The sequence below is a fragment of the Pelobates fuscus genome, chromosome 1 (assembly GCF_036172605.1).
Source record: "Pelobates fuscus isolate aPelFus1 chromosome 1, aPelFus1.pri, whole genome shotgun sequence".
In the NCBI taxonomy this organism is placed as follows: domain Eukaryota; kingdom Metazoa; phylum Chordata; class Amphibia; order Anura; family Pelobatidae; genus Pelobates; species Pelobates fuscus.
The window spans coordinates 238,846,146-238,856,690 of NC_086317.1; the positions used below are offsets into that span (position 1 = coordinate 238,846,146).

The 10,545-nt window shown below is 41.2% G+C and overlaps 1 protein-coding gene across 1 annotated transcript; it reads left to right on the forward strand.

Annotated features, from left to right (window-relative positions):
- Nucleotides 1-547: 547 nt before the first annotated feature.
- RPL11 (ribosomal protein L11) lies at nt 548-10,521 on the forward strand. The gene is made up of 6 exons (XM_063455785.1): nt 548-632; nt 3,352-3,499; nt 3,671-3,777; nt 6,086-6,217; nt 7,359-7,469; nt 10,445-10,521. Exons 1-6 carry the CDS (start codon nt 627-629, stop codon nt 10,472-10,474), a joined length of 534 nt encoding a protein of 177 aa, XP_063311855.1. The 5' UTR covers nt 548-626; the 3' UTR covers nt 10,475-10,521.
- The last annotated feature ends 24 nt before the right edge of the window (nt 10,522-10,545 follow it).

A 10,545-nucleotide genomic window follows, 5' to 3' on the forward strand; every position in this document is an offset into this window, starting at 1 on the left:
TACTCACCTTTTCCCAGCGCCGATGTCCCTGGTCGCTGGGTCCTGGCTCCGCACCCTCCAACGGCACGTGACGAGCAGATGCTGCACACATTAGACCTCTCCATAGGAGAGCACTAAATCAATGCTTTCCTATAATGAAAAATCTGACGGTGGAGGTCCTCATGCAGAACGCGAGGACGTCCAACGTCAGATACCGGACCAAAGGTCTGTTTAAATCCAGGAAGCCCTCTAGTGGGTGTCTGATAGACAGCCACTGTGGGCAGACTTAGAGCTGCAATGTAAACATATATATATGTTGAGAATTCGTTTACTTGTAGCAAAATTAAATCAAGTAGGCAAACTGTGAGCTAAAATAGACAAATTATGACTATAGCTATGATTTATTATTATTTTTCAGTTTAGCTATATTTGCCCAAGTGTTGCCATTTCCATTGGCTACAAGTGGCAGCGGACTGGACACATTCCCACGGAGTTCTATTAGCCATGCGCGCCCTGCGTTCCAGCACACTCGGGGTTAAACCGAAGTCGTGCGCGAGATCCCACGTCTTCTCGCGGTGACATCATCTCACCTCTCGCACTATAAAAGGCGATCTCTGAGATCTCGCGATCTCTTCCCTACTCCCAACATGGCGGTGAGTATCTGTGGGAGACAGCGGCTCTGTTCGCTACAATCCACTGCCATCCTCCTTTCTCTGCTAAACACGCTTTGCTCTGCCCTCTGACCCTGCTAGACGCATGTCCTGCGTGTCCGTTGGCCCCGGTATTATGTGTCTCCGAGCTTTCCCCGGGGTGGAAGGCAGCTTGTCTGGACTAGTGCCTCTCAACGGGTGCTCCGCCTGGGTGTCCATAGCTGGGAGTACTGGGAGCGGGCAGCCTGCTCTATACACGTATTGAGTGCTGTAAGGGGGGCTGTCAGTGTGCTCACTGTACGGCGTATACGGGGTCGGTGTACTCAGTGCTCGCACTGTATAGGAGGCGGTCTGTCCGGTTTCCTGTCTCTGTACAGCGCTGTCTGGGTGACCGTTGGGCCCAGTCAGTGCTGGAGCAATGTGTGCTTTAATAACAAGGCCCATTCCTTGGCCTGACGCTAATATATGTTAACCATGTCCGTGTGGGCTATTCACTGTCCCAAGTCTTGTCTCTTTGTATAGAGACCTTGTTTGTTAGCAGTCCCCTATGGCTTTTAGAGTCACTGTAAGAATTGCGTTTTTTTTTTTTTCTTCTTTGTTCATTTAAACTGCATGCTGGTTTTCTGAAAAATATCAGCTGGAGCATATTTTAACCCCTCTCGAAAGCCCATGGTATACTGGCTGATTTTGCTCTTGATAAGCTAATTGTTAATTAACTAGATTTGGTTGAACGTTATAACACTTAGAACAAGGTACTGACTTAACATTCTACTAATACAAAGTTTGCTAGAGGTTGTGCCTGTTAAGCTGACTTTAGTTAAAGGATCACTATAGTGTCAGGGAAAACTAGTTTTCCAGACACTTTATAACCCCTGGGTGCCCTCCTCCCTTGGTGCTGAAGGAGTTAAAATCTCCTCCGTTACTATAATCCAGCGCCGGGCCCCCTTGGCGCTTGTGATCTCGCCTGCCTGCCGGGTGGTGCATAATGCGCATGCACGGCAGCAGCCGTGCGCATTCAAACAGTCCATAGGAAAGCATCTCTCAATGCTTTCCTATGGACGCTCTGAATGCGATTGTCGCGGAAGCACCTCTAGCGGCTGTCAGAAAGACAGCTGCTAAAGGCTGGATTAACCCTGCAATGTAAACATAGCAGTATCTCTGAAGGGTTAAAACCTGGGGGACGTGGCACCCAGACCACTTGATTGCGCCGAAGTGGTCTGGGTGTCTATAGTGTCACTCTTAACTACATTACTAACCAAACTGGTTAGTAACTAACCAAGTCTGTTCACACTTGGAGAGCTAGGCTAAATGTAAAGCATGAATGCCACTGTTATCCATTGTGGTTCCACATTTGCTCCAATAAAGTTTTAGTCCCATTAATCAGCTGGACATATACACTGCAATTCACTCTTATTTACAAATCAAAAAGTACTACTTGGACAACGAAACCATGCCAGTGTGATGGCTCAGTGGGTTAATGCATTATCAGTAGAACCTGTACAACGCTTGTCAGGTTTATTTAGTGGCAGGATTGACTCAGCACTTCATCCTTCCATGGTAGATAAAATGAGTATCATTAAATTGGTTATGGTAACATACCAAGGACGCACTTGGAAAGCAGGGTAATCTGAATGTACTTCTGGTTAAATAGGTTATACTTTAAAGCATTCTTGCAGCAAACCCATGCTCTAACTCATTTGGGTCATGTACTGATAAAGACTTCCATCCCGTCCTGGTTCTAAGATTTGTATGTTGACTGTAAACCAGCACGACTGCAAATTCATCAGCAGTGTCCTCTTTACATAAACAATCTTCTTGTACCTGCTAATGTAAAGAGGGCACTAGTCACTAGAATAACTACAGCTTAATGTAGGGGTTCTAGTGTCTATAGCCTGTCCCTGCAAACATTTTAATGTAAACACTGTCTTTTCAGAGAAAAGGTCGGGTTTACATTGCTGCCTACTAAGGACTTGTAAAATGGGTTGTAAATCTCTGTTGTGAAATCGGGTATGTGTATTTGAGGTTGCTTCTAGATCATTCTTTGGCCACTAGAGATGCATCCTTGGTCGTTGCATCCCTGATCAGGTTCTTCATGCTCTGCATGGTGGTGCTGAACGTTCCCATAGAACTACATTGATTCAATACAGATCTGAGATGCTGATTGGCATGGGGTTTTGCTGTGCATGCGCAAGAGTGTCACAATGTCTTCCTATGGGAAAGTATTAGATTGGCAGAGCTTGATCTCAGCCAAGGGGGGCAGAGCCAGCTGCCATGGGATAGCAGAGCACCTGAAAAAGTGAGTAAAATCGCTTAACTTTTCACAGGTGATGTAAACTGTTATTTTAGAACTATATTGTCAGTGATACATGTTTGTATTCTTTTAATGAATAGCTTAAGTAAATACTGCATACATTAACATTCCAGTCTGACACTGCATGCTGTTATAGGTAACTTGCACCTGAAATGTCACTCTAAGTGCATAATTATGTGCTTTTGATGGTGGCAAAGCTGGGAAGTTCTGATACCAGTTGTCTTCAAAAACACATTGGCTTGCAGTAAACTACAATAATACATAAACTACATAATACAAAAGGTGCCTGTTGTGCTTTTGAACACTTCATTCAGTGACTGCCACATTACATGTGAAGACTTGACATGAAATTGAACATGAATCTCTCTAACATGCAAATTGCTAGTTACATTGTCTTTATATTTTCTATAGGAAAAATCAGAGAAAGAAAACCCAATGCGCGAGCTGAGGATCCGCAAGCTCTGCCTGAACATCTGTGTTGGTGAGAGTGGTGACAGACTGACCCGGGCAGCCAAAGTGCTGGAGCAGCTCACCGGTCAGACTCCTGTTTTCTCCAAAGGTGAGTTGCCATTTTTATGTAACAAGTGTAACAACCGTTTCTGAAGGCTTACAAGACACACAATCGAAATGTGCACCATAGTTGTCAGCTTGTATGGACATGCTCAAAGCTGTACTCTGCTGCTATTGTATGTAGTGATGTGGGTGACAAACATTTAATAACTTTTTACAGCGCGTTACACTGTCAGATCCTTTGGTATCAGGAGGAATGAAAAGATTGCTGTTCATTGCACAGTGCGTGGAGCCAAAGCTGAGGAGATCCTGGAGAAAGGACTAAAGGTATGGACATAAGTTTGCTTTGCACAAGCATGATGTAGGCAAAATGCCCAATATGTAAACATAATGAAATTATTAGAGTACAAATATAGTAATGAATAGGAATTAAAAAAGGCATTATCAAAATGTTTATTCCTATGGAGGGTGAAAAGCCTGTATCCCCAAAGCTTCAGCTAATGGTCTTTCTCAAATACCGTTTGAATGTTTACATTTTTTTTTTAACTGCAATAATTCATCACTACAGAAATGTTTCTTTCCTCCCTCAGTTCATAACCCCAGAGCTCACTGAATATTGTCTTTGAATAAGTGCATTGATGCAGGACTCAAAATATCATCTTGCCCATAGACTTGGCAAGTGAAAGTTTAGCCCTGTCAAACAATTTCCACTGTAATCCATACTATACACTCCAGGAGGAATCCAACTTTTTAAGGCCTGGCTAGTAGCCTAGGACTAATTTGAAGCCCTGTTTAGTAGTTGTGGTCTGTCCATGTTCCTCTACTTCCTGCAAGGCTTCAGTGACTGTAGCACTCTATCTCCTGATTACCCAAACATCAGTAGAGACTTTATAAAGGTTACAAAGCTGGTTTTATGAAGCCTGGTTATATACATGACCCCTAGCATGGGGTCCCTATTCCTGACACTGTATACCTGCCCAGGCATCTGTCTTGGACTCTGCCTTTGCTTAAACCAGTTATTTCCTGGACACACTGCATATGTGTAAACATACTGAAAACCAGTCACAGCCCCCACATGTATCCCCGGATATCCCTGATCTGAGCACCCAAGTTGTCCAAATAGTGTTCAGATCTATGCTGTGTAGCCAGATCACTACAAGGGCAATATTTTGACCGACCACACACGGGCAATGCCAAAAATAGTTCCACAGGAATTTTACTTGTCTGTCAATTGTCAGGAGCTCCTGTGTCTAGGAGAAATATAGCTTATTTGAGCAAAGTGTAAAAGTTAACTTGGGAATGTTGTTCATAGCAGCTATGTCAGTCTTCTGGCACTCTATTTGGCATTGCATCGAATGTAAAGGCACCCCCTCCCAATGGTACTGAAAGGGCTTACTCTGGTCACTTATCCAAGTCCAGTGCCAATGTCCCCGTTGCTTGCTCTAGTTCCGCCTCCACTTCTTCCCGGCTGGTATTGGAGACCTAATACTCATGAAGTGCAATGGTCGTGCTTGCGTATGCTTTCCAAGACGCTAGATGTATGCATGATGTCCAGCATCAAGTGAACAAATGTCACATAACGACCCAGAAGTCCCTCTAGTGTCTAGTAGATAACCCCTTGAGGTGGAGTTAACCCTCAAAGGTAATTATTGCAGTTTTATACTTAAGGAATTACCTCTGTAAGGTTAAGGTCACCTGGGACTATGCGCCCAGACCACTTCAATGAGCTGACATGTTCTGGATGCCTTGTGTTCCCATTAAAAGCAGATGATTCCTATGCATTGGCATATACCCTCTGTATCCTCTCAGCCAACTAATGGTGTCAAAAGTTTGTATGCTAAAGTTATTAACATTTCGTGGACTGAAAGGACCATGGTTCATGTCGGAGGTTGGTGTGAAACCATTTATAAAATGCTTATTGTAGAATTATGCCAAACTACTGGTGCTATATATGGGGGTTTGTAAACTGCCATTATGCCTTACTTGGAAACCTATTCATCTTTAAGCAAAATGTTCTTTCCAAAATTTCACCCTAGTATCAGAAAGTGTAGTTATGGTAAAATGTGACTGGTCTTGCAGTCTTATGGAGTACATTGCGCCATTGATAAAGCTGCCTTTGCATCCTAGAAGTCTTCTAAACATTACTGTTGCCTATTTAAACAGAGCTTTAGGATACTATCCCTGCTTTCTTACTAAATTTATTTTTAAGGAAGTAAGCCTGGACAGTAGCAGAGCACCTTAAGTATTTCAGTGCGCTGAAGTGGTTACTGCATTCCTTGACCCCCTGTCTTGTCTAGACCTAATCATGAAGTTGAAAACAAATTAACTCCCTTCCCTCTACTAAAGGGCTTGGGTGTAACTTGGCAGACCCAAATTGTGTGCTTTAAAGATTCAATGTGAACCCCAGTAGGCGGATACTTGTTCATTACAGTGCCCGTGCTACAGATGCATTTGTATTAGCCATCCTTAATGTGTGGCCACATTATGTGAAGTCCTTCATTCCCTAAAAGTCAACAGAGTACATTGAATGAACACTTAAGAATGTTAAAACAAATCTCACCCCTGACTTAAACTAATAGCTTTATTTCTCTAAATGTTAACTGCAATGAAAATAACACGACATTACCATTATCAGGTCAGAGAATACGAATTGAGGAAGAATAACTTCTCTGACACCGGAAACTTTGGGTTTGGAATCCAGGAACACATTGATCTGGGAATTAAATATGACCCAAGCATTGGAATCTATGGACTGGATTTCTATGTGGTATGTTGCATTGTTTATCAAACCTTTCAGCATTTTTCTAGTCTCAATAAACAGATTGGTGTGCACTGGTAACACTTCTATAGTTTTAAATGGTTACTCTAAGCATTTCTGTTTAACACACAGAATAACTGCTAGTAAGCATGTGAGTAACATGCTTTGCATTCTGGTGACATCAAATGTCTTGATCTGGAAGGCAAATTGTGTTTTTTTTTTTTTTGTCAGATTTGTTTACTGAATGACATGGCACAGGCTAGGTCAGACTTTAACAGCAGGTTTCTCTCCTAAACTGCTCCATTGTTAACAATAGCCTGCTCAAACTAATAGTGCAGTAGCCACTACATTGAGCTATAGGTTTATGGTGCCTATTGGGGAGGGGGGAGAGAAGGGGGGGGGGGGAGGGGGGAGAGAAGGGGGGGGCTAGATCCCCCTTTTAACAAATATTTTTTCTAAAATGGAATTTTAGTATGCCATATTGCTGTATCTGGCACTAATTGGAAACATATCTAGTTTTTTTTATGCAATGATTTGACTGCACAACTAAACTGTGCGGTTATTCATTAAATTCTTAATATACACTTAAAATAACAGATCAGGACATGGCACTTATAAGGGTTTACGTTAAACCTGAAGCCTATTGTATATTTAAGCATTAAATTGTCATAAATGTAATTAAAGTAAACTTGCTTGGTGAATCTGTTTGCAGCTGCAGTCAGACCACTCACACTAGGACAAAGCTACATTAAAGGCATATCATCTGGTCTGAAGACTGATCCTATTGTCCTGCTGACCAGGAGATTATGGAGTATTGACTTAATACTTATGCAATCATAGGATTGCAACTACACTACACAACATAACTATACTATGGCTGCCATCCGATTAAAAACAGCCTAGTGAACTGTGCTTTTTTTTTTTTTTAACTGGTACACTAAATGGGGGGCAACAGATGTTTCTGAAAGTTAGTCCTTGTGGGACTTTTTTGACAAATTCACCCAGGAATTGGTGCTCAGTGATGCACTGTTAGTTTTCTGAAGTTTTCAGTATCTTGTTCAATGTGAGATGTAAATGTTTGTCTGGGATTTTTTTTTTCAACATTAAATATCTGGAAAGGTCATTATTTACATCTTATACCTACTTACAGGTCTTGGGCCGGCCTGGTTTCAGCATTGCTGATAAGAAGCGAAAAACTGGTGTCATTGGCGCAAAGCACAGAATTGGCAAAGAGGAGGCAATGCGTTGGTTTCAGCAAAAGGTAAACATTTTTCCATAGAAAAGTGTGCATTTACAACTTGTGGAGTAAGATTTTTGCAGTACTCTTAAAGAACACTTGGTCCAAAACTAGTGGACTTAGTCCAAATTTAAAAAAAGTTAATGGATATACCCATTAGAAACATGCAGACTTTTTTCTTGTTTGGGGTATAGTGTAAAATGGCTTGCAAAACTGCATATCTCTTGTTTGCAGTATTTGCAAGACCACCAGTCTTTCAGACTAGTCACTATTTCAGCAAGTGCATGGGCACTGCTGATTGTCTGAGCAGTCAGCTGACAAATCTTGTACATATCTTTTCAAGCTAGTTTTGTGAATGGTAAGTCACTGGCTGAGGGTGGCAGCTGACTGCTCTCAGCTAATGAGTGGTTCCCTTGCTCGGCAGCATACCTGAGACTTCAAAAAACCGGATGCTGTTATAGTTGAGATCAGCATTGGAGGCTCACTTTGTGGCTAAACCATACTAAAACGTATAACTGTTGAAAATAAAAGCACCCAGTGGCCTCCTGGCACCATATAAACTTCTTTTTAGATGACGTTATGGTGATCAGTGTTTCTTTAAGATGGCATAGAAAATGTAAGGAAGTTGCACACTATCTATGCTAATGCACTCCATAAAGAATCCTACAATGGAGTGACGAAGATTAAATTAAATGTTCCAGCATTCATTATGAGTCTAGTAAGATGAGCCTAATGTGGAGTCATGAGGGTGCATTGAATGTGAAATCTGGGATACTTGCCAGTGGATGAAGTGGACTGTGCAGTTCTCTCATTTGATCAAAATTTAACATGTTGCTCTTTAGGCACCCTTCAGACATCATTAACAGACTAAAGTTTTGTATTGAAGGGCACTTTTCTAGTACCCGATTTTGCATATTGCATGGACATTGTTGAAAAGGTGGACTTTGCTTGGTGGAATACCAACAAAGTCATGTTGTTCATGTAGAATCCCCTAAGGAATGTGCATAGGTGTAAAGTGATCTTATTGCCAATACTATGTGTAGATTAAGTTATTTTACCTTAAACTTGCTGAATTGGTGCAGATATAAACGTAGGTTTTTTTACTACTTTGACAATATAATTGCCATGTTGCTAATAGTGGTAGGGTAATAGTCAGAAAACCGGGTAAGACATTCCCTGTTGTAGGGGACTACTGCATTATTTGAAATGATGGTTTTACATGTAATTTTACTAGACTTCTTAGAAATTATCTAGGACCACTTACATAACTCTTGTTTGTATGGCACATGCATGTTAATGGAAACAGTATTGTTTCCTGACCTAATAGACTGAATTTGTGTGCCAAATATTCTTCTTTAGAAGAATTACATTAACTGCCACTTCACTTGTGGCATGTATGTGTTTTCAGGATCAGGCACAGAATATAATTCTCTAACTATACAGACCTAAGTGAATATACTGTAAGCTACAGGTTAGCCTTCTAGTCAGATTTGACAGGCGTGAATGCCAAATGTAAATTTGGTTTAATGGCCTCTAACTGGGGGAAAACCAAGCTTTCAGTGATGGTGGGTGTGTTCTGATATTACAATTGTTGCTAGAATCATGGGGTGGCCATGGCTGACCCTGCAAATCCATTGTTGGTTCACTACCTGCTAGAATAAAGAGTGGAGTGCAGCAAATAAGTTGTATGTACTGGAGTTTGTATTCTTGCTAGCTAAAGAATGTATTGAAGCAGTCTCTGTAGTTCTGCCACAGTTTGGCACTTTACTAGCAAACAAATATTAAGGGTTTTTTGATCAGCCAAAATTACTTTTTGGTTTCCTACTAATATAGATCTGTAGTACACTGGCATTTGCTACAATCTGCTTCATTTTACATGTACTAGTCAGTGTTGGAATACTTGGCTTCTTACTACTCATAGTACACAAAGGTGGAAAATCCTGTGCAGACTGCAATAATGGTAGTTTGCTTTTTCAGTACCTTTCCACTCAGAGCAGACCATGAGGAATTGTCACAATGCAATGGCTAACTATTAAGCTAAACCATTTTGAAGATGGTAGTGGCAATGTTTGCTGCGCAGGTAAATGTTTCCACTGCCCTAATATCCCTTAGTGTTCCTTCACAAGAACTCACTGCATCAAAATTTGTAGGAGTGCTAGACTGGAATCCTTCTCCGCAATCCTAATGAGGGCCAGAGGACTAAAGTCCATCAAGGAGATGTGTATTTAAACGGTTACTACTAGGCATCATGGCTACCACTTGCTGTAAAGGTTATGATGCCAGGGCTAAGAGTACCCTGGCACCATTTCCTGGTAACAGGGCAAAAAGACTACTTTGCCCTCTTACCAGAGTCTCCACCAGGTGCCCTCTATGACTGACAAATAAAATGTTACTTTAAAAAAAATCTGGCTTTTGCAGACCTGCAGATACCATTCATTGGGTGAGCATTAGTTGACAGTCGTCAACAAATGCTACTCTGCATAGACATGCACAAAATAAACTGTTAGTCTGGTTAACACCCATTGAAGCTGCCACAGGCAACTGCTGGCAACAGAGGTTTAACTCTAGAACTGTGCAGTTTCCCTATAAAATGGCACTCAAACCATGACCACTTGAAATAACTTGAGTGGTCTTGGTGTTTGAAGTAACCCTTAACCCCTTAAGGACCAAACTTCTGGAATAAAAGGGAATCTTGACATGTCACACATGTCATGTGTCCTTAAGGGGTTAAAGCACCAAAATATTGGTTACAAATTCTACTTTGCAATATATTGTGGAGGGGGTTTACACCGCATGCATACTCTTAAAGTCCTGTCTTTCTGTATGTATGAGCTGACAAATGAGGATACAGAAATGCAGCTGCTGATGACAGTATAAGTTTTATTTAAGTTGTCTTGAAACACCATTCAATCTAAAAAAAATGTATACACTATATAAGCTACAGTTCAATGTTTTTCATTAAAGTGTGTTAATTCTGATTTCTCTTTTCTTTCTCACAGTACGATGGAATCATACTCCCTGGAAAGTGAGCTGCTTCTGTCTTCAAAACTCAATAAAAATTTCTGATAAAACTTTACTGCATCTTGACTTTTATTTGCAA

Bases quoted from the DNA above. Each gene is read 5' to 3' on its own strand.
- RPL11 (XM_063455785.1), top strand. The intron at 3,778-6,085 runs GTATGGACATAA...TACCATTATCAG, and splicing joins TCCTGGAGAAAGGACTAAAG to GTCAGAGAATACGAATTGAG. The intron at 7,470-10,444 runs GTAAACATTTTT...TCTTTCTCACAG, and splicing joins TGCGTTGGTTTCAGCAAAAG to TACGATGGAATCATACTCCC.